Source organism: Electrophorus electricus, chromosome 21, assembly GCF_041902795.1.
Source record: "Electrophorus electricus isolate QZ-2024a chromosome 21, ASM4190279v1, whole genome shotgun sequence".
Lineage (NCBI taxonomy): Eukaryota > Metazoa > Chordata > Actinopteri > Gymnotiformes > Gymnotidae > Electrophorus > Electrophorus electricus.
In genome coordinates, this window is record NC_137517.1 from 18930688 (window position 1) to 18957500 (window position 26813).

General features: G+C 39.3%; 2 protein-coding genes and 1 long non-coding RNA gene across 3 annotated transcripts in view; 2 read left to right on the forward strand and 1 right to left on the reverse strand.

Annotated features, from left to right (window-relative positions):
* The first annotated feature begins 472 nt into the window (after positions 1-472).
* On the forward strand, positions 473-10619 carry LOC118240602 (uncharacterized). Its single transcript, XM_081704907.1, has 6 exons — positions 473-797; positions 3289-3585; positions 4663-4959; positions 6113-6409; positions 7941-8057; positions 8772-10619. The coding sequence occupies exons 1-6, from the start codon at positions 473-475 to the stop codon at positions 8813-8815; spliced, it is 1377 nt and encodes a 458-aa protein (XP_081561033.1). The 3' UTR covers positions 8816-10619.
* Positions 10620-12031: 1412 nt separating this feature from the next.
* LOC145652903 (Fc receptor-like protein 5) overlaps positions 12032-26813 on the reverse strand; it is a 15344-nt gene continuing 562 nt past the window's right edge. Inside the window, exons 1-15 of the mRNA XM_081704732.1 lie at positions 26749-26813; positions 23538-23573; positions 22948-23223; positions 22555-22842; positions 19844-20122; positions 19329-19577; positions 17903-18202; positions 16436-16711; positions 15429-15533; positions 15231-15305; positions 14993-15043; positions 14784-14858; positions 14525-14582; positions 14223-14288; positions 12032-13717 (exon numbers count right to left, since the gene is read on the reverse strand). The exon at positions 26749-26813 is cut by the window's right edge and continues 562 nt beyond it. Coding sequence (XP_081560858.1) covers positions 13534-13717; positions 14223-14288; positions 14525-14582; positions 14784-14858; positions 14993-15043; positions 15231-15305; positions 15429-15533; positions 16436-16711; positions 17903-18202; positions 19329-19577; positions 19844-20122; positions 22555-22842; positions 22948-23223; positions 23538-23573; positions 26749-26779 — 2349 coding nt within the window. The 5' untranslated portion in view covers positions 26780-26813 and the 3' untranslated portion in view covers positions 12032-13533. The remainder of the gene's footprint in view (positions 13718-14222; positions 14289-14524; positions 14583-14783; positions 14859-14992; positions 15044-15230; positions 15306-15428; positions 15534-16435; positions 16712-17902; positions 18203-19328; positions 19578-19843; positions 20123-22554; positions 22843-22947; positions 23224-23537; positions 23574-26748) is intronic.
* Positions 20678-22187, forward strand: LOC118240598 (uncharacterized). The gene is made up of 2 exons (XR_004775510.2): positions 20678-20767; positions 20984-22187. It is a non-coding gene; the product is annotated as an uncharacterized LOC118240598 (long non-coding RNA).

Here is a 26813-nt window from a genome sequence, read left to right on the forward strand (position 1 = left end):
AACCTGGAAGTGACTCGGTTGCTAGGGAAACGGGGAACGCTCAGGTCTGCGGACATGACAAATTTAAACTCTTTAGTTCAAATAAACTCTTGGTAGTCAGTAACATAATACACACTGAGTCCACATGTATTCTGTTTCTTGTGGAGGGCAAAATGGAAACTATAACTGTGCTTTTACTCTGCTGTTACAAAAGTGTTTAAGTGACATAAAAGAGCATCTCAGTCCTAATTACAAATGTCACATTACTGGACAAAGTGTCCAAGGTGGTACTGAATGGAATAATTAAGTGACTCTCAGTCATGAGTTTTACCTTCCAAATCACAATCAGATCCCCGCATAATCTCCAGATAATCTCCACAAAACACAGTGATTAACAGATTAGAATGTAGCATCATGTGTCTAACCTGTTTGTTATAATATATGTAAATACAGAGTGACTCCAGGAAGACACTGGGGGTCAGTCAGCTGTAACATGCAGTGTTCTCCATCTCTTCCCACAGATTTACCCACAACTACACTGACTGTGGAGTCTCAGAGTCCTCTGTTCACTGGAGAGTCAGTCACTCTGAAGTGTGAGGTTCAGGGTTATTATTGGTGGACATATCAGTGGTATAAGAAGAAAGCTCAGAGTCAGTGGACTACAGTGTTTCAGTCTGTGTTTTACACTGTAAACAGAGACACTCTCACCATCAGTGGAGATGCTGTAGTTAATGGGGATCAGTACCAGTGTAGAGGAGCACGATATAACAGACCAACAGCATCACAGTACAGTAACACTGTTACCCTCACTGTACACGGTAAGATTACTGTCATTTCATGAATTTAATGTGTATTTTATTAACTTAAATTATTGTTTGTTAAATAATTTACACTATTTGTATTCAGTAGCATAATACACACTCCATGTGTTGTGTTTACTAGGCAATAATGAAATTGAAGATGTACAGTAATTACAGTTACACTACATGGTATTAGAGCTGTACTGTAATTACAGTTACACTGCATGGTATTAGACTTATACTGTAATTACAGTTACACTACATGGTAATGGAACTGAAATGCAAACTTATTTCTTTTCTTGTTATCTTAGTGTTATTATGTCATTATAAACCTATAATGGACCTTAAAAGTAATGCACTAAATTTCTAACAACAAATCAGCTCTGTTAGAGCAGGTGAAACACTGAACAGGGCTGTACTGTGGTCCTACAGGACTTTTATTTTGACAGCCCTACTTTAAAGGCATTTGTTTCCTCCCTGCACTACAAGACCTGATCTCACTAATAGCGCCCCCTTCTGTGTTGAAGAAGAGAGTACACAGTGACCTCACATAGTCTGGAGCAGAGAGACGTGTACTTCTCAGTAACCAGCAGCCAGTGTTCAGTTTTAGTAGGTTTTATAAGATTCCAACACATGATCTTATTGAGAGGTGAACATAAAAGCAGAATTTAAGTACTGTGTGATTTCTACAATGGAGCCTGAGCTGGTTCTGACTGTGCAGTCAAGTTTCAAGTTTCAAGTTTGGTTTATTTGTCACATACAGTCATACACAGTATAACTCGCAGTGAAATGGTTTGAGAGTGCCCTGTCCAAACTGAAGAAAAAAAAGGGGTGCATAAGGGGAAAAAAACTAAATTAAAATAAATAAATAAATAAATTTTATATATATATATATTTATATATATATATATATATATACACACACACACACACACACACACAAAATATATATAACAATGTATGTACAATATATGTATATATGCACAATGTACAATGTAGATATAGATATATGTATATGTACACAATGTACAATTCCATCTTACAAATTTACAGATTTACAGTCACATGGTAGTGGTGGTCCCCACAGTTTATCAGTTTCCCTGATTCAGGGCCCGAATGGCCTGTGGGAAGAAGCTCCTCTTCAGTCTCTCTTTCTTGGTCTTCAGGGAGCGAAAGCATTTCCCTGACCTCAACAGAGAGAAGAGCCTATTGTTGGGATGGCTGGGGTCCTTCACAATCCTCCTGGCCTTGGTCTGGCACCGCTTTTAATAGATGGTCTGCAGGTCAGGAAGTTCTGTATGAGTGATGCGCTCTGCTGAACGCACCACCCTTTGGAATGTTTATCTGTCCTGCTTGGTGCTGTTCCCAAACCAGACTGTGATGTTCCCTGTGAGGATGCTCTCGATAGTGCAGGTGTAGAAGTTCCGCAGTACCTTGGAGGGCAATCTGAAGTCTCTTAGGCGTCTGAGGTGGTAAAGACGCTTACGAGCCTTCTTTGCCAGGGAGTTGGTGTGGCGGGACCAGGACAGGTCCTGCGAGATGTGAACTCCAAGGTACCTGAAACTATCTACTCTCTCCACCGTGGTTCCATTGATCCTCACAGGTTGGTAGTGCTGCTCCTGCTTCTTGCTGCAGTGCACAATCAGCTCCTTTGTCTTGCTGACGTTTAGGAGGAGATTATTTCCCTGGCACCAGTTTTCTAGGTGTTTAATCTCCTCCAGGTAGGCCCTCTCATCGTTGTCCGAGATCAGGCCCATGACGATGTTATTGTCAGCAAACTTGACAATGATGGTGGAGCTGGAAGTGGCTGTGCAGTCGTAGGTGTACAGTGAGTAGAGCAGGGGGCTTAGGACACAACCCTGAGGAGCTCCAGTGGTGAGGGTGAGGCTGGATGAGACACAGTTGCCCACCCGTACTGATTGTGATCTGTCAGTTAGGAAGTTGGAGATCCAGTCGCACAGGGATGTATGCAGTCCTAGATCCTCCAACTTAGTAGTGAGTAGGGAGGGGATGATAGTGTTAAATGCTGAACTGTAGTCGACAAACAGCATAATGTAGTCGACAAACAGTCTAACTGGACACAAATATTAATTAGAGAAACTATCACACTCACATTTGAATGAGCAGGAGAGAGTGTAACTGCCTGGACATACTACTGACACAGGGGGGCAGTAGGGTTCACTCCTCTTATCAAAACTGTTATAAGTGACATAAAAGAGCATCACAGTCCTAATCACAAGTGTCACATTACTGGACAAAGTGTCCAAGGTGGTACTGCATGGAATAATTAAGTGACTCACAGTCATGCGTTCACGTTTTTCCCTCCAATCACAATCAGATTCCACATAATCTCCAGATAATCTCCACAAAACACAGTGATTAACAGATTAGAACGCAGCATCATGTGTCGAACCTGTTTATTATAATATATGTAAATACAGAGTGACTCCAGGAAGACACTGGGGCTCAGTCAGCTGTAACATGCAGTGTTCTCCATCTCTTTCCACAGATTTACCCACAACTACACTGACTGTGGAGTCTCAGAGTCCTGTGTTCACTGGAGAGTCAGTCACTCTGAAGTGTGAGGTTCAGGGTTATGTTTGGTGGACATATCAGTGGTATAAGAAGAAAGCTCAGAGTCAGTGGACTACAGTGTCTCAGTCTGTGTTTGACACTGTAAACAGAGACACTCTCACCATCAATAGAGATGCTGTAGTTAATGGGGATCAGTACCAGTGTAGAGGAGCACGAAATAACAGACCAACAACATCACAGTACAGTAACATTGTTACCCTCACTGTACATGGTAAGATTACTGTCATTTCATGAATGTAATGTCTATTTCATTAACTTAAATTATTGTTTGTTAAATAATTTACAATATTTGTATTAAGCAAATTAATACACACTCCATGTATTGTGTTTACTAGGAAAAAGGAAATTGTAGATGTACAGTAATTACAGTTGCACTGCATGGTAGTAGACCTGTACTGTAATTACAGTTACACTACATGGTACTGGAACTGAAATGCAAACTTACTTCTTTTCTTGTTATCTTAGTGTTATTATGTCATTATAAACCTATAATGGACCTTAAAAGTGATACACAAAATTTAAAACAACAAATCAGCTCTGTTGGAGCAGGTGAAACACTGAACAGGGCTGTACTGTGGTCCTACAGGACTTTTATTTTGACACCCCTACTTTAAAGGCATTTGTTTCCCCCCTGCACTACAAGACCTGATCTCACTAATAGCGCCCCCTTCTGTGTTGAAGAAGAGAGTACACAGTGACCTCATATAGTCTGGAGCAGAGAGACGTGTACTTCTCAGTAACCAGCAGCCAGTGTTCAGTTTTAGTAGGTTTTATAAGATTCCAACACATGATCTTATTGAGAGGTGAACATAAAAGCAGAATTTAAATACTGTGTGATTTCTACAATGGAGCCTGAGCTGGTTCAGACTGTGCAGTCTAATTGGACACAAATATTGAGTAGAGAAACTTTCAGACTCACATGTGAGTGAGCAGGAGAGAGTGTAACTGCCTGGACGTTCACTCCTCTTATCAAAACCGTTATAAGTGACATAAAAGAGCATCACAGTCCTAATTACAAGAGTCACATTACTGGACAAAGTGTCCAAGGTGGTACTGGATGGAATAATTAAGTCACTCACAGTTATGGGTTCACGCTTTACCCTCCAATCACAATCAGATCCCACATAATCTCCAGATAATCTCCACAAAACACAGTGATTAACAGACTAGAATGCAGCATCGTGGGTCTAACCTGTTTGTTATAATATATGTAAATACAGAGTGACTCCAGGAAGACACTGGGGCTCAGTCAGCTGTGACATGCAGTGTTCTCCATCTCTTTCCACAGATTTATCCACAACTACACTGACTGTGGAGTCTCAGAGTCCTGTGTTCACTGGAGAGTCAGTCACTCTGAAGTGTGAGGTTCAGGGTTATGTTTGGTGGACATATCAGTGGTATAAGAAGAAAGCACAGAGTCAGTGGACTACAGTGTCTCAGTCTGTGTTTGACACTGTAAACAGAGACACTCTCACCATCAGTGGAGATGCTGTAGTTAATGGGGATCAGTACCAGTGTAGAGGAGAGAGACATGACAGACCAACAACATCACAGTACAGTAACATTGTTACCCTCACTGTACATGGTAAGATTACTGTCATTTCAGGAATTTAATGTCTATTTCATTAACTTAAATTATTGTTTGTTAAATTATTTACACTATTTGTATTCAGCAGCATAATACACACTCCATGTATTGTGTTTATTTGGCAAAACGGAAATTGTAGAGGTACAGTAATTACAGTTACACTACATTGTATTAGATGTATATTGTAATTACAGTTACACTACATTGTATTAGAGCTGTACTGTAATTACAGTTACACTACATTGTATTAGATATATACTGTAATTACAGTTACACTACATGGTACTGGAACTGAAATGCAAACTTACTTCTTTTCTTGTTATCTTAGTGTTATTATGTTACTATAAACCTATAATGCACGTTAAAAGTGATACACAAAATTTTAACAACAAATCAGCTCTGTTGGAGCAGGTGAAACACTGAACAGGGCTGTACTGTGGTCCTACAGGACTTTTATTTTGACACCCCTACTTTAAAGGCGTTTGTTTCCCCCCTGCACTACAAGACCTGATCTCACTAATAGCACCCCCTTCTGTGTTGAAGAAGAGAGTACACAGTGACCTCACATAGTCTGGAGCAGAGAGACGTGTACTTCTCAGTGACCAGCAGCCAGTGTTCAGTTTTAGTAGGTTTTATAAGATTCCAACACATGATCTTATTGAGAGGTGAACATAAAAGCAGAATTTAAATACTGTGTGATTTCTACAATGGAGCCTGAGCTGGTTCAGACTGTGCAGTCTAATTGGACACAAATATTGAGTAGAGAAACTTTCAGACTCACATGTGAGTGAGCAGGAGAGAGTGTAACTGCCTGGACGTTCACTCCTCTTATCAAAACCGTTATAAGTGACATAAAAGAGCATCACAGTCCTAATTACAAGAGTCACATTACTGGACAAAGTGTCCAAGGTGGTACTGGATGGAATAATTAAGTCACTCACAGTTATGGGTTCACGCTTTACCCTCCAATCACAATCAGATCCCACATAATCTCCAGATAATCTCCACAAAACACAGTGATTAACAGACTAGAATGCAGCATCGTGGGTCTAACCTGTTTGTTATAATATATGTAAATACAGAGTGACTCCAGGAAGACACTGGGGCTCAGTCAGCTGTGACATGCAGTGTTCTCCATCTCTTTCCACAGATTTATCCACAACTACACTGACTGTGGAGTCTCAGAGTCCTGTGTTCACTGGAGAGTCAGTCACTCTGAAGTGTGAGGTTCAGGGTTATGTTTGGTGGACATATCAGTGGTATAAGAAGAAAGCACAGAGTCAGTGGACTACAGTGTCTCAGTCTGTGTTTGACACTGTAAACAGAGACACTCTCACCATCAGTGGAGATGCTGTAGTTAATGGGGATCAGTACCAGTGTAGAGGAGAGAGACATGACAGACCAACAACATCACAGTACAGTAACATTGTTACCCTCACTGTACATGGTAAGATTACTGTCATTTCAGGAATTTAATGTCTATTTCATTAACTTAAATTATTGTTTGTTAAATTATTTACACTATTTGTATTCAGCAGCATAATACACACTCCATGTATTGTGTTTATTTGGCAAAACGGAAATTGTAGAGGTACAGTAATTACAGTTACACTACATTGTATTAGATGTATATTGTAATTACAGTTACACTACATTGTATTAGAGCTGTACTGTAATTACAGTTACACTACATTGTATTAGATATATACTGTAATTACAGTTACACTACATGGTACTGGAACTGAAATGCAAACTTACTTCTTTTCTTGTTATCTTAGTGTTATTATGTTACTATAAACCTATAATGCACGTTAAAAGTGATACACAAAATTTTAACAACAAATCAGCTCTGTTGGAGCAGGTGAAACACTGAACAGGGCTGTACTGTGGTCCTACAGGACTTTTATTTTGACACCCCTACTTTAAAGGCGTTTGTTTCCCCCCTGCACTACAAGACCTGATCTCACTAATAGCACCCCCTTCTGTGTTGAAGAAGAGAGTACACAGTGACCTCACATAGTCTGGAGCAGAGAGACGTGTACTTCTCAGTAACCAGCAGCCAGTGTTCAGTTTTAGTAGGTTTTATAAGATTCCAACACATGATCTTATTGAGAGGTGAGCAGAATTTAAATACTGTGTGATTTCTACAATGGAGCCTGAGCTGGTTCAGTCTGTGCAGTCTAATTGGACAGAAACATTGAGTAGAGAAACACTCACATGTGAATGAGCAGGACTGTAATCCTGACCCCAACCCCATCTCAAAGTCCAGTTAAAATCCAGTTACAGAATGTTAACAGCATGTCTATAACAACTTGTTGAGTATGCTAAGATGGTATGTATTATACCTGTTACATGTTCAGTGACTTCTCAGGTTAACATCTACAGATATGAACTTGGACACCCAAATAAAGTGAAAAACAACTGAATTCATCAGATTATAAACAAATCTGATATAAACTCTTTGGATTTGCTGCTCAGTTTAGTTTTAACTGTAGCAGAGCAAATATGCAGCAGCACATAAATAACTCCTCTCACTCACACACAGCCTTTTTATTATTACCCAGTTAAAATAAACAATGCAACAGGTTCTGTGTAGTGTTGATATTATAATTTTTGTAAAGTGGTTGTGTGGCTACCACATGAATAAATGAATGAATTAAGTTATACGGCTTGTTTGCAATGAGTGTCACTTTTCTTTGGTTTATATTTTTATTTTAGTTTAATTGTATTTTTTATCATTCCATTCCATTATGTTCACTTCCATGTTTCGTCATGTGGCTTCTCATTTGTAGCTGTTCGTGTTTTTCATCTGTTTAAAATAAACGTCTTTGTTCACACGGCTCATGTCGTTATCCCATCACTCACCCTCAACGCTCTGCAGAGTCACAGAAGCACTGTAGCTCTTCAGCTGTGATTAATTGTGTGTGTGTGTGTGTGTGTGTGTGTGTGTGTGTGTGTGTGTGTGTGTGTGTTATCAGCTCTATCCCATTCAGAAGCTCCATTCTCCATCCTCAGTCTGCTCAGTAGTCTACTGGCAGTCTCTCCATATCTGCTAGTGTCCATCGTGCTGGGGGTCAAATGCTACAGAGCTCACGGTAAGAACTCTTCCTCTTAGACACACATTACACACACTGGAAGAAAAGAGGAAACAATCTTACATTTGTTTGAATCTGAAAACGCATTATAGGGTTTGTCTTTCTTCTCTGTTTGTTTATGAGTTTCTCCATTGTCATGACTCTTAATACTGCTTAATAAAAGACAAGCAGGACACATGACAGTAAAGTGTCTGTTATGTGTAATCCATAAAAATCATGGTTTATAAAAGCAGCACATGGTCATGAAACCAGTAGTTAAAAACAAGAGTGACGAGAACAATGACTGGAACCAGAAAATGTTACTTTAGGCAAGACAGCAAATACTAAAAGAAACATGAGTGTAAATACACACACTAACTAGAGCCAAACAACACATAGTCACGACAGAGCAGAGAGATGAATGAAAACAAAACAGTGCAGGTTACCATGGGAACCGCAACCACCAACAACTTAGAAGTTTTATACATAGTTTATACTTTTGTAAACAGACATTTAAAACTATTTTATATGCTGGTTTAATAAAATACTGATTTTCTCCCCACAATCATTGACAATGTTGACACGTTGCTTGCATGGGAGACAAGACACGCTTTTTTTCCTTCTCTGTGCTAGAAGACTAAAACAGCAATAAGTTTATTAAATGATAATCCAATAACACCAGGTGGGTTTCTAACACCTACACTTTGATTTCTGTGTTTAATGTTTTTTCTACAGCTCTGACTGAAACCAGAAGCCAGAATGCAGTCTCAGAGGAGTGAGAGTCTAAAACAAAATACTGAAGATGGAAGGACATTGTTCTGTTTGCTTGAAGTCATTTCACATGTGAGATTGAATGTTTGAACTCTGCTAACTTACTGCCAGCTGACCACCAGTTTATATGAAGCATCGTGCAGTAGTGTTTTCACTTTTAAGCACATGTTACTATTGTGTGTCATTTATTCCAATGTTAGAATATTCTCATTTATTTTAATGATCTTTTACTTTGTTGGACTAGTTTACTTTTTTATGTTCTAGTTAAATAAATAACAACCATATAAATTGTGTTCATTATCATTGCAATGATGTCAGATGAGATATTCAGCAGCCAAAGAAACACTAAGTGTATTTCATAACAGACTTTAGATTTTAAGTAATCAACAACTAGACCACAGATTAGTGTTTTACACATTACTTCACACTGACTCTCCTCAGCTTTAATGTGAAACTGGTATAGTTCACTGGGTAGTGAAGTCTACCCCTGCTGTAAGATGGAGATATTAGACATCCAGTGAACAGGCAGGGCTTTACTTCCATGTGTTGGAAGCAGGAAAAATTAGCAAGTGTAAGGATCTGAGAGACTTGAACAAGGACCAAACTGTGATGACTAGACAGCTGGGTAGAGGGAACATCTCCAAAAGGGGAAGTTCCAACACACCTCCTTCAGTCTTTACATTTATGGCATTTAGCTGACACTTTTATCCAAAGCAACTTACAACTATGACTGAGTACAACTTGAGCAACTGAGGATTACAGGCCATCTTCAAGAGCCCCACAGTGGCAACCTCGCAGTGGTGGGGCTTGAACCAGCAGCTTTCTAACGTCCTTGATTATGTTAGCAAGTTCTGTGAGTGTTTACGCTCCTTATGTGATCTAGCACACAAAACCGTAAACCACTCCCAGTGCCGTACGAAAGCTAGGTACGATTTACGAGCTGTTCACTGATCCTTTCAGGAAGAAGACAAAGTGTTATCTTTATTGCCTTTGCCAGGTTCTGCACTTCACACCAGATTTGCTGGTCCATATATGGCTAAATCACAATTACGTGATATGGATTATGTGATACACACACCCGATCGTAAGAAAAAGTGTATGTCACATCAACATGCTGAAATGCTGTTTCATGCTATGCTTCCACAGATGATAATGGTAGTATTAGTGCACCTGTTCTATCCCTAGTTGTAGCCCCATCCCTGCCCCTTTATCTGAGTATTTCCCTTAAGTGGATAGTTTAAGCTTGAAAATTGTCCTTCTGCTCGCCTACCCAACTCCGAATCCTTTAAAGACATCCCCTCTAATGTAGGACGTCTTCCTGAGTCAGCCCAACTCAATGTTATACGATTAATGTACCATCACCTGTTTTTGTTTTCGGATACTCCCTCTCGCACTGTGGTTTTTAAACACGATGTGGATGTCGTGATAGTCACTCAGTGAAAGAATTGCTTATCATGTGAATCCAGCCAAACATACACTTATGAAAAATGAAGCTGAATACCTCCTTAAAAATGGTCTTGCTACTCCTAGCTCTAGTCTATGTTGTTTGCCTTGTTTGTTGGTAACTAAACCAAACCGCTTTTGTACCGATTATAGAAAAATTAATTTATTGATGAAGTCCAATTCCTTTCCCCAGGACCAATACACAATGGGCATCCCCAGTACACTTCATATTTAGATTCACATGATAAAACAAACAAAACAAAACAATTATAATGTTATCAAGCATTTCTACACTAAGAGTGATATCCATGCTTATACACACACACACACACACACACACACACACACACACACACACACACACACACACACACACACACACAATATGCACTCCTTTTGCCCTCTTGCACATTATTCCTACTTGCTACTAGAGTGCTGTACTAAATCAGCACTGTACTCTGAACTGTTCTGGCTGCTACCAGTGACTGCTATGTTCAGTATAGCATGTCACTGACTCCTGTGCATAATCCACTTTACATATTCCCAATACTGCGCACTGGTAAAAATAAAGGCACTGTCTGTTCATTGTGTATTGGTCCTGTCCTGCATTTATTGTATGACATTATTGCACTGTATTGTATTGTTTTCACTGGTGTAGTGTGTTGTCTGTTTCACTTGTTTTGTGTTGCACCATGGTCCTGGAGGAAGACTGTTTCGTTTTTGCTGTGCATTTGTATATATCTGAAATGACAATAAAGCCTTTTGAACCTTTGAAGTGGTCAGACATTAATTTAAAATTTTAATTCAAAGAATTGTGTTTTGATGTGGTGGTTGTTCTGGTTGAAACAGCACAAGTTTCCACCTGGGAAATTATACGATGCTGTGCGTCAGAAATAAATACAGGCCTTGACCAACCTGTCCCACTCTGTAAAATAAAACACAGTTCCTGCTTCTGAAGGGTTAATTAACAGTCCACAATGTCCACGCGTCTTTTTGTTAATGTTTTAATGTTAATGAGCCGCCCTCATACTGGAGAAGTAGATACGCATGCGCAGAAAGCCGTCCTTCTACAGTTCGGATATCGTCTGGATAAATAGAAAGTAAACAGATCAGACGGAGGAGCAGACGAAGATATTACATTTGGGAAATAATTTCAAAAGTATTTTCTTTGATCGTCCAAGTTTTCCTTAGTTAACAGTTCCCCTGGTTGAGGAAGCTCATCGTAACTCTAGATATATTTAATGTGGCGTTTCACAATCCTTCCTGAATCCAGAGGATGGGTTAATATATAAAATATTTTAAAGTATTTTTAAACATTATTCAGTAAATGTAATAACATTTGTCAATTCCAATAATACTGAGGCTTATGTCTGATAGTTATTAGAATATCCAGTGATTCTGGTCGGTACAATATCTTTATCAAGAAATAAAACCATTGTCATATCTGTGATGAAACTGATCATGAAGTAAACATAACCAAAACCACAAGGTGGTTGATTATACAGCTACAAAAATCAGTGAAAAATAATGAGCTTGATGACTGAATTTGCACTGTGCTAAAGTAGGAGAGTAACACTTGTGTGAATGGTGGCTGATGGGTAATTCTCCATATGTAGGAGAGCATATCACTGTAAGTTCAAATGACATTATTTCTTTAGGTATTTGACCAAGAACCACCATCATACATGTTATATAGTATAAGAACTATATGTGTTAAATATTTATGTGAAATGGCACATGAAATATTACATTGTATATGAAAGGGGCCCCAGTTATAAATGTTTTTATAACAATTTTATCAAGTTCAGGAATGTTGCTTTACAGAATGTTTGCATCTGGTCAAGGTACATAAAGCACATCTTTGCCTTTTGCATTCACAGTAAATAATAATAAAACAAAGAAAACACCAATAAAATTCTTTATTTGAAATATAATCTCTAGAGGCTTGTATTACTAAAACATCAATAAAATGATCCAACCAGTTAAAAGGGTTTCAGATGTTGTGTTTTGAGTCTCAGTGCCCTCACACACATACTGAGAAAACCAGACAGACCTGACAAAGTGACGTCCACACACACACAAGACCAGAAAACATGTGAGGAACCAAAGTTTAACCCGAGTGAGTTTAATGTGTGGTGGATAAATCCTAAACACACATCCAGTACCACAATCTGAAACAGCAGGCATAGGTCAAAAATACCATGATGCTTTTATTCAAAGCAACTTACAATTATGACAGAACACAACTTGAGGGTTAAGGGCCTTGCTCAGGGATTCAACAATGGCAATTTGGCAGTGGTGAGGCTTAAAACCACAACCTTCTGATTACAAGTCAACTACCTTAACACTGAGCTACCACTGCCCCGAGAAATGACAAAATATCCAGGAAGACAAAGCAACAGTAACAGTCCAGTTCGGTCATACTGACACTATAATAAAGTAATAGTGTATATACACTATATACTGACACTATAATAAAGTAAAAGGGGTGGATCTGGTGTCATTAGTAATGGTGAGACAGTCCAGTTCTGTGATACTGATACTAGAGAGAGAGAGAGAGAGAGAGAGAGAGAGAGAGAGAGAGAGGAGGAAGAGAGAGAGAGAGAGAGAGAGAGAGAGAGGTGTAGATGAGGCCTGAGAGTCATCACCTCCTGAGAGTCATCACCTCCTGACCTTGATACCTCACATACAGACACCACAGCACAGAGAAGTTACAGAGACATTTAGAAAAGTACAGAAATATAAACATAATAGAAAATTTAATCACAAATAATCACAAAATAAAAAAATACATATTGATTCCTTCACCCTAGTGAGGCTCACTACAGAAGATCACCAGGAATCTCCAGGTCTTTTATTTACAAAGTGCAGTTACATAACACTGCAAAAAAAATAAAAAATCTAGGCTCAAAGGTTAAAAAGTGGAGTATAATGTGTCTCTCTGAGTGACTCTAGTAACAAACACACAAAGATAAACAGTCACTCAATCACAAGCTTCAGAACTGCTGAAAAGACAGAAAGTCTGTTGGCTATGAAGCCCCACAGAACTCATACACTCATCTCCTCTACAGAGAAGGAACTCCAACACCACTGAATCTGATTCTCCTGGTATGTTTATGCTACAACCAGTACACTTCATATTTAGATTCACATGATAAAACAAAGAAACAGAACAATTAAAATGTTATCAAGCATTTCTACACTAAGACTAGTATGTTCATTATGGTGAAACTATTCTTTCACTGTAAGAGATTTTACCTCCAACCTATTACATCTCCATCTGTTATAAAACACCTTCCTGTTGTAGACATGAGTATCTGACATGATCATTTAAAATGTGTTTAAACCAAATAAATGAATGAACACTTGGATAAGAGGGTTTAAACTCCTGGTCTTGTAGCAGCTTGAGTGAGTAACACAGGAGGATGAACTCTGTTTCCCAGCAGTCTGTGCTGTTCCTCAACAACCTTGACAAAGATGATTCAGAAAACATTCATTAGGATCAGTCATTATTTGTTTAATGTACATAGAATCACTGTCAGTTCAGCTCCACACTAACTGTCCTATATTTAACAAAGTTGGTAGGTTCAGTCCTATGCACATAAACAGTGAAGGGCTCTTACATGTTTCAGGATTGTTTAATTATTATAAACCTGAGCAGAAGTCACTTTGCATTGTTAGTCAGTTTCACTTGAAACAAGGTTTAAAATGAACACTGGCTCCTTTTTCACTGAGTCGTGTTTATTAAAAATCCTCCAACCACAGCAGCTGCTACTGACAGTAATGAATGGAGTGGAGATCAGTGAGCACTCTATGGCGTGATATCTGCTGACTGGCTTCAGCTCTGTTTCCTTCACTGTTAGTTGGTTTTGAAGGACTGGTTTAAGGTCTTCTTATGACCAGTTATAGTGTTCCTTTAGGTCTTTGCGTCCAGTATTGGCTCAGTACAGCCTGGTACCTCTGAAATCATACCATAGATCTTGGAGCTCTGACCTTTCTGTGTGTCCTGCCTCAGCTCTGAGTACACACTGCTCTTCTCTAGTAGGGACAGAAGAGACTGAATTAGACCACAGGAAGAACTCCAACCCTCCAAATGAATGAACACAACATTAACTGAATAACCTACAGTCGGTAACTAAACACACAATGTTACTAAGCAGTGAATCAAAACGTAGAATCTTAAGAGTTCTTCAGGTCAGCTGTATCTTGGTGTGTCACTGCTGTAGGTGACTAAAGTTTCTCCTTTTCATGCACCTTCTTTTTTCTTTGCTTACTGTTTTGGTTTCAGTTTGATCTCAGCATAAGTGACTTCACTGGGTCCAGCACCAGTGTCTGCAGTAACAGAGAACAAAACCAAAGCAAACACAGTTGTGACCTCTTGCTGACCTTTAGCATTCTAACCCACCAGCCAATAACATCTCATCATACACGCTTCATTCCCACAATGCACTGCTGCTGCTTTTGGAGACCAGCATGTGTTTCCTTTGTCTCATGTGTGAATTAAATCCCAGTGTGAGGGAGATGTGGATGTACCTTTATTCCTGCTTTTCTTGTTATATTTCATGACCTGAGCATAAGTGACATCACTGAGGTCGTCTGCAGGTTCATCTGACATAGAGTGCAGTGTGTTTATCACAGATTGCAGTGTGTTTATTACTACAAGAGGTTGCTGCTCTTTACTGTAAAGCTGCACTCTGTGCAAGTCTTTCACTGCTACACTCAGTGGGAAATAAAATCATTACCTGTGCTGCTCCTGTCTGCTGGCTCAGCTGTGTCATATATGTGGGCAGCTTCTGGGGTTAAAGGAAAATAAAGCTAAACTGAAAGATTACTGGACACAGTAGAGAATGAATCACAAGTGATGAAGGATTATTTAAATTGTCTTAGAGAAGATAAAGCTTTAAGTTAATTGTTAATAAGGAAAGTTGCTGTTGTCTCATGGTCTGAGCAGTGTGCAGTGGTGTGACTGACACCACTTACCTCCTGACTCTCTCTGGGTCTGATCTGATGTCTGATTAATGTCTGACTGACTCCCAGTACAGCGACACGGAGATTCTGCTCCAAGGCAACATGGAAATAAAAGAAAAGTGTTTAATACTGTAAAAGGTTTCATGATGTGTATCATACAAACATATAATATTTAAACTATTCATAAATGAGTTGCAGCTGATCTCAGACCTTTTTTGGTTTTGTAGCACCACAGCAGGGTCAGTAAGATGAAGAACACGACCAAACTCAGTCCCACAGCCAAACCACCCAGGCCAAGAGAAGAGGAATCACCAGCTGAACTCATAGGAACAAAAACATCACATGAATCAAAAATGATTTGTCACACGTCTCTGCTCCAGACTATGTGAGGTCACTGTGTACTCTCTTCTTCAACACAGTAGGGGGTGCTATTAGTGAGATCAGGTCTTGTAGTGCAGGGTGCAAACAAATGCTTTTAAATCAGGGGTGCCAAAACAACAGTCTTGTGTATTATTTTTTAAGATCCATTATAAGTTGGTAATGATATTAACAAGAAATGTAGTAAGTTTGCATTTCATTGCTATAATACCATGCAGTATTACTGGAATAAAGGTACATTTACAGTATATATTTTTACCCTTAATAAGTAAACACAATACATGTGGACTGAGTGTGTTCTGCTACTGTCTACAAAGAGTTTAAATGAGTAAAATAGATGTTAAATTCATGAAATGACTGTGATCTTACCATGTACAGCCAGAGTTACTGTACAGAGCTAAATCTATCACACAGATAACCAACACAATGTTTTCTATAATTATACACTGTAAACTGTTACTCACTAGTATACAGAACTAAATCTAAATCTTTCACACAAGTCACTGCTGTGTGGTCCTATACATGTTTTAATGTTGAATAAATCCATGAATTCAATAACACCTAAAGCATGTCCTGTAGCAGATATGACAGCTTCCTCTTATTCAGGAAATCAAACATTTTCTGATTTGCATTGTCATATTTCTAATAAAATATTATTGACTGCTGCCCTCTGGTGGCCAATCTGTGCACATGTCCAAGACTCCACAGTACATGTAGTGACACTTGTAATCTAATATTGTGCCAACTTTTACTGAGGGTTGACAAGTACTGATAATGTTTAATATCTAACTGATAAATTTAATTTCTACGGTAGTTATACACTGTAAACTGTTCCTCACCAGTAAGGTTTACCCAGAGTGCATCACTGTAGTGTGTGTAGTAGACTGGGTTTCCTCTGCCAGCTCTGCACCAGTACTGGCCTCCATCAGAGGGCGCCACTGAGCTGATGGTGTAGGAGTTTGCTGCAGTGTTGGTCTCATTCTCAGGTTTCTGTGTGTGTCTGGACCAGTAAAAGCTCCATCCAGCAGGCTGGTCCAGCTTACAGTGCAGAGTCACTGGGTTTCCCACCAGTGCAGCTCCTGTAAGGCTTGATGTGAGTTCAGGTGTAGGTTTAACTGCGGATGGAGATGAAACACACAGTTCAGGACATGTAATGGCGGAGTGCATAGAGATATCTATGAAATGACTAACATTCTCAGATTAAAAATAGATGAAGTACTTTAGTAGTTTAAATATTTTAAAATAAAAACAATACTCTCAGTAACATGGTGTAGCAGTAGTGAAGCAGTAGATTAATCAACAGACTTTTAATTAACTGTTTATATCAGATTTGTTTATAATCTGATTAATTCAGTTGTTTTTCATTTTATTTGGGTGTCCAAGTTCATATCTGTACATGTTAACCTCAGAAGTCACTGAACATGTAACAAGTATAATACATACCATCTTAGCATACTCAACAAGTTGTTAGACATGCTGTTAACATTCTGTAACTGGATTTTAACTGGACTTTGAGATGGGGTTGGGGTCAGGATTACAGTCCTGCTCATTCACATGTGAGTCTGAGGGTTTCTCTACTCAATGTTTGTGTCCAATTAGACTGCACAGTCAGAACCAGCTCAGGCTCCATTGTAGAAATCACACAGTACTTAAATTCTGCTTTTATGTTCACCTCTCAATAAGATCATGTGTTGGAATTTTATAAAACCTACTAAAACTGAACACTGGCTGCTGGTTACTGAGAAGTACACGTCTCTCTGCTCCAGACTATATGAGGTCACTGTGTACTCTCTTCTTCAACACAGAAGGGGGCGCTATTAGTGAGATCAGGTCTTGTAGTGCAGGGGGGAAACAAATGTTTCCTTTAAAGTAGGGCTGTCAAAATAAAAGTCCTGTAGGACCACAGTACAGCCCTGTTCAGTGTTTCACCTGCTCCAACAGAGCTGATTTGTTGTTATAAATTTTGTGTATCACTTTTAAGGTCCATTATAGGTTTATAATGACACAATAACACTAAGATAACAAGAAAAGAAGTAAGTTTGCATTTCAGTTCCAGTACCATGTAGTGTAACTGTAATTACAGTACAGGTCTACTACCATGCAGTGTAACTGTAATTACAATATATATCTAATACAATGTAGTGTAACTGTAATTACTGTACATCTAAAATTTCCGTTTTGCCAAATAAACACAATACATGGAGTATGTATTATGCTGCTGAATACAAATAGTGTAAATTATTTAACAAACAATAATTTAAGTTATTGAAATAGACATTAAATTCCTGAAATGACAGTAATCTTACCATGTACAGTGAGGGTAACAATGTTACTGTACTGTGATGTTATTGGTCTGTCATGTCTCTCTCCTCTACACTGGTACTGATCCCCATTAACTACAGCATCTCCACTGATGGTGAGAGTGTCTCTGTTTACAGTGTAAAACACAGACTGAGACACTGTAGTCCACTGACTCTGAGCTTTCTTCTTATACCTCCACTGATATGTCCACCCATCATAACCCTGAACCTCACACTTCAGAGTGACTGACTCTCCAGTGAACACAGGACTCTGAGGCTCCACAGTCAGTGTAGTTGTGGGTAAATCTGTGGAAAGAGATGGAGAACACTGCATGTTACAGCTGACTGAGCCCCAGTGTCTTCCTGGAGTCACTCTGTATTTACATATATTATAACAAACAGGTTAGACCCACGATGCTGCATTCTAATCTGTTAATCACTGTGTTTTGTGGAGATTATCTGGAGATTATGTGGGATCTGATTGTGAACACATGATTGTGAGTCACATAAGTATTCCATCCAGTACCACCTTGGACACTTTGTCCAGTAATGTGACACTTGTAGGAGTAATGTGGTGATAGTACAGTAGGAGTAATGTGGTGATAGTACAGTAGGAGTAATGTGGTGATAGTACAGTAGGAGTAATGTGGTGATGGTACAGTAGGAGTAATGTGGTGATGGTACAGTAGGAGTAATGTGGTGATAGTACAGTAGGAGTAATGTGGTGACATTACAGGTGATTCTTAAAGTCAACAGAAATGAACACAAATGTTTTCATTGTCTAAAACGCTCCGAGCCAGTCCTTGAATTAAAATGGCCCCTAGTTTACAAACAGATACAATGCCACTGGAACCAGTTATCTACAATATATACAGCAATGTAATAGCATTTAATTTTTTTATAATAAATGAGTGTATTACATGTAAATTTAATCCTTAATTAATGTAACTGGATTCCATGTGAGCGCTTTATGTTACATTTATGTAAATACTGATTCACACCACAAGATGGGGCTGTTTCCTTGAGTACTTGGGTTACTGTAATTTGATTTCCTATTTCTGCTGTGGATAGAATATGTAGAAAACATCTATTCTGTCTCTTAGAAAATGATGGGTAATAGTTACCTTACGTGGCTTGAATGACTAAATGTAAGTAATGTATATCCATAGTCTCAAATACTCAAATGCATATGAAAATACAAATATATAAACTGAAGAGAGTTCAGTCAGGGACAGGACATGGTGTTCATGGTGTTCACAGTTAACCCAGTACAAGCATAAGTTCACTACTTGGAGTCTCACCCTGCACTGTGATGTTGACAGAATTACTGCTCCAAGATTCAGAATTATAAAATGATTTTCTTGCTAACATACATTTGAAGCTCTGGTTAAATTAGTGTAATAATAAAGATGTGAAATCTTTAAATTCTGACCTCTGACTGAGACCCAGCTGTGTGGTGACTCTCCTCTCTCTGGGTGTTTACAGTAGTAGACACCCTCATCTGACTTTGAGACAGTACGGATGGTCATTTCTCCTGCAGTCTGGGTCTGGATGAGTGATCCATCTTTATATAAATCAGCTCTGAGGTGTGATGTGATAGTGCGGCGAAGTAAACAGTGTAGAGTCAGAGGATCTCCCTCAGTCACAGGATGGACAGAACTCTCCAGAATCACATCACCATCTAGAACAGAGAAAACACTTTACTCATCTTTTACAGAGAGAAGGATTCCAGCATGAATACTGAATATTAAATAACAGGGACACAGACCATTAACACAATAAAGTAGAAAGTAGAATGTCACAACACACAGTTCACCCAGAATATGTTAAATTAACAGCTTTTTATTAACTCTAGTTTTCTTAGTTCTATATATTGTGAACTATAATATCCTGTTATCAAACATTTCCTTTTCTCCTTAACTAGTGAGTGCATACATGCAGACTCACTGTGCACTGTGATGTTAACAGGATTGCTGCTCCCTCCAGATTCAGACTGACACCAGTACACTCCAGTGTGTGTTGTGTAGAGGTATCTGATGGTGCATCTAGATCCTGTAACTGATCCCCAGAGTGATGAACAATCTGACACCCTCCCAATGTGTGTGTATCCTCTCACTCTCCATCCAGTAGAGTCACTCTGTCCCTCACAGCTCAGTGAGAGAGAGTCAAGTCTAAAGTGTTGAGTTCTGCTGGGACTGATGATGAGAGAGTCTGGAGGAGACAGACCTTAGGAACAGAAATTATACATCACATGTTATTATTATTGTCTTATCATAGCAGGAGTGTAAGGAACACATTTAACATGGAAAGATTACAACCATTGTGTTGATTCGTCTGATGATAGAAAATAATTTTAATAAAATCTGTTTAATAATATCTAGGTAGTGACATCTATCTAAGATCATGATAAACGTGACACACGTTTATTAACACGCCATCAAGACAACGGCACTCACGTATAACATAAACAGTGAGCATGAATACAGCTACAGCTAACACGGACACCATGAACATTGTGACCATAAACATGAATGTGAACATGAGCAAAGACTGAAAACAACGCACACACCAACAAGGATTAAATACTACAAACATAACAAGACTAAACCAGATGCAGGTGTGTGCTGACAGCTGGCCGTGGTTACAAATAGGACGAGTCACAAATAGTCGACGAGAAACTCCCACTGCATGCGACGGGCCATACCACGTGATCAGTGGGAAGGTAATAAAAAGAGTGTTTACAGGGAAAAGAGACTCAACATTGCATTAGACATGATAACATTAACCATCAGGGAGTACAGGCCAGAGCCCTAGTAGAGGGCTCTGCAGGCTTCAGTAAAGGATCATGGGTAGGTTTTGGTGGAACTCAAGGTAAGATATACGAGCTCTCCACCAGACTCAGGACTGTAGAGAAAAACATCTTCTTTAGGACAAGGTCAAGAGAAGCCTTCTCTTGGAATGTAGCGGTAACAGCTTCCACCTGGTGTGGGTGTTGAATATCAGTTTGCATATTGAGGTTGTTACGGAAAGATGTGTATGTGTGTGTGTGTGTGTGTGTGTGTGTGTGTGTGTGTGTGTGTGTTCCAGATTCACTGCCAGGATTTCCACCCTGTTTGAGACTCCGCCACGTTGCTTGCCGGGTTTTCTAGCCAACTGTGTCGGCTATTTAAAAGGCCCTCCCACGAGAGAGGAAGAGGAAGACAGCGAGTAAGGAGACTGTGTGTTAGCTTGGAGTTTGTTTGGCTGTGATTGAACATTTGTATGACTTGTTGTGTATCACCTTGTTTTTCCACATTTTTGAACTTCGTCTTTGGCTTCGCCCCTCCTGCTTCGGTAGCTGTGTATACATACATATATATATAGATTGTATAAAGAGTGTAAATGTTGTTTGTTTGGTACATTGGTGTTGGACACTGGTGGTAAGGAGTGACTGCATTTTTTGTTGGGTGTGGGTTTTGTCTTGTTGTGTCAGGAAGTTAGAAAGGTTTGTTGTATGTTTCTTGTGTTATTAGGATTAGTTAGGGTATAGTTTTATTTCCTTAGTGTGGGTTTTGGTTATTATTTTGGCCAGGTTCACTCCTGAAGGAATTGCACCAGTAAGATTATTTGTAAATCACAACCTCTGTACAATACACTCAAAAAACCTTCCATTTGTGCTTCTGTTTGTTTTGTTGCTGTTCATTTTTTTCCACAACTTCTGTTACGTTAGACATTTGCACTTCTTTTTCCTTGTTACAGCCTCACAGCCTGACGGGGTCATAACAAGGTAATAAAATGATATTGTAAGCAGAAAAATAGGGAAGGTCCAGAATAAACTGGTTTCATGTTGGAAAGACCTCTGTAGGCTTCAGTGTAAATCCTCAGGAGGCCTCTGACAGGCCTCTAGGGGCCTCAGTCGAGGGGGAGCCTTGCTTCAAGGACGGGACAGCCCGGCCAAGCACCGGAAGAAACAATATGGACATCACTGGAAGAACCAATATGGGCATCCGGTGATATAGAATATGATCGCCTTTAAAAAGTAGAAGTAGTTCAGGATGAACGTAATGGTACCAAGAACAGGTTGGTGTAAGTATTGAATATCAATTTGCATACATTGAATAATGTTTGGTGTGGAGAACAATAGTGGAACCTGGACAAGTATTATGAAAAAATTAAAATGGTGATGTAAGGGTCCTTGAAGAAAAGGTATAAAGGTCAGCCCACCTGAGACTGTTAGACATTCTCCAGATAATGCCTCGTTTATAACATTGAGCTCAGAATAAAGACGGGACCAGCGCTTCTCTTCAATTAATTCCAGAGTCTGCATCTTTATTTCTATTTAGTGTGTAGTGAGTAAACAGTCTTGAACTTAGGAAGCTCTAGGAACGACCATATGTTGACGAATGTTTGGTTTGGATGTAATGAAGGTGAATGCAACGCTAGTATGTAAAAGAAGGTGGGGTGAATACATAATTACTTCTGACCAATGTATAAAAATGTGTTTCTTTGTGTGATTGTTAGACATTCTCTAACATCTTTATTTTATATTTGAATGTTTAACTTTAAGACTAGCTGATTGGGGACTTAGGAATGACACTATGACACTGAATGTCTAATGTTTCATCCACACACACACACACACACACACACACACACACACTGCTGTTGTATGTCCTCACCAGTGATCCATAGTGGCTGTTTGTTGCTGTACTGTGTCTGATAGGCTAGTTCTCCTCTCTCTGCTCCGCACACATAAACTCCTGTGTGATGTAGAGCAGTAGGACTGAGAGTGTAGGAGCCTCCAGCTCCTCTGCTGCTGTCTGAGAGGAGCTCAACATGGGGAACAGCTCTGTACCAGCTGAATGTCCAACCTGTAGAGGAGTTTTTGACCTCACAGCTTAGACTCACTGAGACTCCGTCAGTCAGCCAGATCTGTGGAGACACACTCAGTAATGCCTGGGGTCTCTCTGTAATACAGCAAATATAAAATGCTCTGTGTTTAAAATCACACACAAACACAATAACAACCTTGCTATGAATATCTATTGGCTAAATTCAGAGTCCAAACTCACCTGACACAGTTAATGTAACAGCATTACTGATCTGTGAGCTCTGAGAGTCTCTTCCCCTGTACCCTCTGCAGGTGTATGTACCACTGTCATACTGTGTAACAGAGCTGATCATGTATGGATTGTATGTGGTGTATGGGTAGGTACTGTAGTTATTCTTATACCAGCTGTATGTCCACCCAGTGTCTCCTTCTCCCTGTATGTCACATCTGAGAGTCACAGTCTCTCCTCTGAACACGTGATTATCAGGACTTACACTCACAACAGCTTTAACATGACCTGCAGAAACATTAAACATTTGAATTCTTCATTCAGTTACTTTAAAAACAAATAAATTACACAGATCTAAATCTAAATCTACCACACCAGTCAGTGCTGTCTGGTCCTGCACATGTTTTATTACTATATAAATTCATTAATTATAAAATACATACACTAAAATGCTAAATGTGTAAATTAATACATTTAAAATAGCAAATTTTCATAAATGTCTAATGACTTCATTCCATCATTCCATGTCTCATATAATAGCTGAATAGAGTTAGTAATGGCAGTTTGGGTTTTAAATAAAATATAAACAGAATATAAATTACCTTGAGCAAGTCCAGCTTGAACCAATGAAATGAGCACTATAAACATAAAAGAGGGAACATATGAATATGAACAATTAATTAATTTATTAAAGAAAACACCTGACAGCAAAACATTTCAGACACAATTAAAATAAAAGTATCATCATGTGAACACAAGGGGGCGTCAGTGATTTATGTTTCGCTGGACAGTGGTGTGTGCCGTGGTATGAGCAGATTCACTACTGCTGTTTCACAGTTCCACAGTGTCTGTTACTTATGGACATCCTATCCAGCATTCTCTAAGTGTTTAGAAGTTTTATGAAGAATGAACACACACTGTGTAACGTGGAGCGATAGAGAGCTGGACGCAGACGCTGAGAAGAGCGAGATTTATTAAGGGCAAATCCAGAATCTGGGTCGTTAAGACAGTCCAGGGTCACAGCACCAATACGAACAGATCCAGGAAATATATTAAACAGAAAGCAAAACACGAAAATCTGGAAAATAAATCAACAGACAAACCGAGAGAAAACAGGGTACAGATACACAGACAACAAGGCAGACCCCAGAACACTGACTGAATAAACGTGAAACAAGACAAAAGCTCAGACAACTACGGAAAACCAAAGTGCTCAAAATTCGCCTAAAATGAAACGCGTTTTATTTGTACATTTGTAAAATTTGTTTTGGGCGCGTTTACGCCGCAAAATACGGCATTATTTTTCACTACACTGTAATATACATTGCAAAAATAATCAAAAACGCCGTTTTTCACACCGTTTATATGTTAGTTGAAATGCCGTAAAAAGCGTCACTTTAAGGGCTCCAAAGGTTTTGGCGTGCTTACAACGGCGTTTAAAAATGTCATTTTATAGTATGATAATGAGCTCTGCCTATTGGGTTTGACAGCCAATAGACTTGAACTTTCTTCACCACAGAGACTAGCTATATTATTTGCGTCTTTTGCTTTATACCGTTAAAATAGCATTGTACATTTCCACCTTTTGCTTGGTGGTAATTGAGTTACCATCTTAAGAACCTTCCCCCATCCCCTCCCCCCAATCTCTCCTGTCACGGTTTCTCCAGTTGGATATCCTCTCCCACAGTAGTGACCACATCTTGGTATGGTCCCTGCACCTGAGAACGCTGAATCTGATGGTATGTAGAATTGCAGTCGTCGAGGTTTAAACCCTGTAGATATAAAGGATTATTCTTAATAAGCCTTATATGAAAATCACCAGCTATAGCAGCAGAATAGCGCCGCCTACTGTTAATGTAACCTGCTCTAATCCAGAGTATTTTAAAACATTGCATTGCAATCTCTGGGATTTGATATTACATTGCGCATCACCTACAGAATGATGCTTTGAACATGCAACAAAGCTTTTTACGGTGTGTCAACTGACATATAAATAGTGTCAAATATGCCATTTTTGATGGTTTTTGCAGTGTATTTTACAGCGTAGTGAAAAATAACGCTGTGTTTTGTGGTGTAAAAGCGTCCAAAACGCCGTTTTTTCCCCTGCGTTTTACAAATAAAATGCGTTTTGTTTGAGGTAATTTTGACTACTTTGGCTTTCCATAGACAAAGGCTTAGTAAAAACACAATGAGCAGATAACGGCTAGAACAATGACCAGCAAGACACTGAGGAAAACACTGGGTTTAAAAACACAACCAAACAATGTACAAACAAGGAACAGGGGAACTAATGAAGGAGAGAGACCTAAATGAGGGGCTGAACTAACGAAACCAAAACAAGGAATCACATGGAAAGGAAAACCAGGATGAAATGTTGTTCTCCATCTCCCCATTTCTGCTGATAACATGAAGCTCTGAAAAAGAATTCAGTGGAGTTGAGTATGCGCCATCTCTCTGCTACCATGTGGTAGTGGGCCTTTTGTTAGGGGGGTAGGCATTGGTCTTCCTGGTTGAGTACATGTGTATGTATGTATATGTGCATGTGTATGTATGTATGTATGAATGAGGAGTGGGTCCTTTGTTAGGGGGGTAGGCGTTGGGCATCCTGGTTGAGTGAGTGTGAGGAGTGGGTCCTTTGTTGGGGAGGTTTTGTCTATGAATTGAGTTTGTGTTCAGCAGAGAGACTGAGGTTAGTGGTACAGCTGAGTTACTGGGTCAGTGTTCAACTTGAGGTTGAGGTTCATGTCACAGAGTTTCCTTTCATATCTATAAAATGAAGAGTCTCTCTTGTGTCAGGCTGAATACAGCCAGTCTGTGTTGGTCAAGATCATTCTTCCCCCTCTTAATATAAGTGTTTTCGTTTATATTACAAAAAGCAAAGGGGTAATAATGTTTGTCTTGGTAATTTCCTGTTGATCGTCACCTTCCTTTATTGTTCACTCATGTTACATTTTTTGAGATTGCAGTATTTTTAACCAGTTAGTCTGTTAAAATCTTAATATACACTGTATGTTACATTCTATCACATTTACCCCAACACACAAAACAGCCCAAGCATTGGATGTTATCTGCTGATTTTCTACAGGGTTTGTTTGTAGTCTGTACTGAACTGTTTCAACACCACACAGCATGTAGGTTTTCCCACTTATATCTGTGGTCATTCTTTGGGTTTGCTGTACTCTACTGACTTCTCTATTCCTAAATTATGTTGCTGTGACCCAAATCCCAAATATACAGACTCTCCAGTTTCTATAGTGATAGTGATGTCATGGCTGTCAACCCTGTGTAGGTAGTTATGAATCTTGGGGTTCTTCTTCACCCCACACTTTCACTTGAACCTCATGTCAGATCTCTCGCTAAATCTGTTTATTTTTCCTCTAAAACTCTACTCCATGGTTTCAGTAGCTCTAGTGTTGATCATTGTAATCCTCTCTTCACTGGTCTTACTGTTAAAACTCTGACAAACTCATCTGCTAGAGTCGTAAGCCTCCATATCACTTCCGTGTTTCATTAGCTACACTGATGTGTAGAAGTACGCTGATAACTGGTCTATTCCCATATTTAGGACAAACATGTACAAGAACTTCTTCTCCTGCTCTCCAGCCCAGTACATCAAACAGAACCCTTTCCATAACACATCTGGATACAGTGAGAACACCTGAGCACATGTAAGTGAAATTCTGATCCTCCCTTCTGAGGGAACTACACAACTAGCACACATAATCTCATCAGTCAGGATCCTCAGACTGCACATTACCAACTTGATACGGCACCTCTGACTCTAATGAAGACATAAAGAGAACATTTACTCACAGAGCACCACAGGGAGTGGACTGAGCTCCATACTGTCCCAGTAATGATGGACTGACTGACTGACT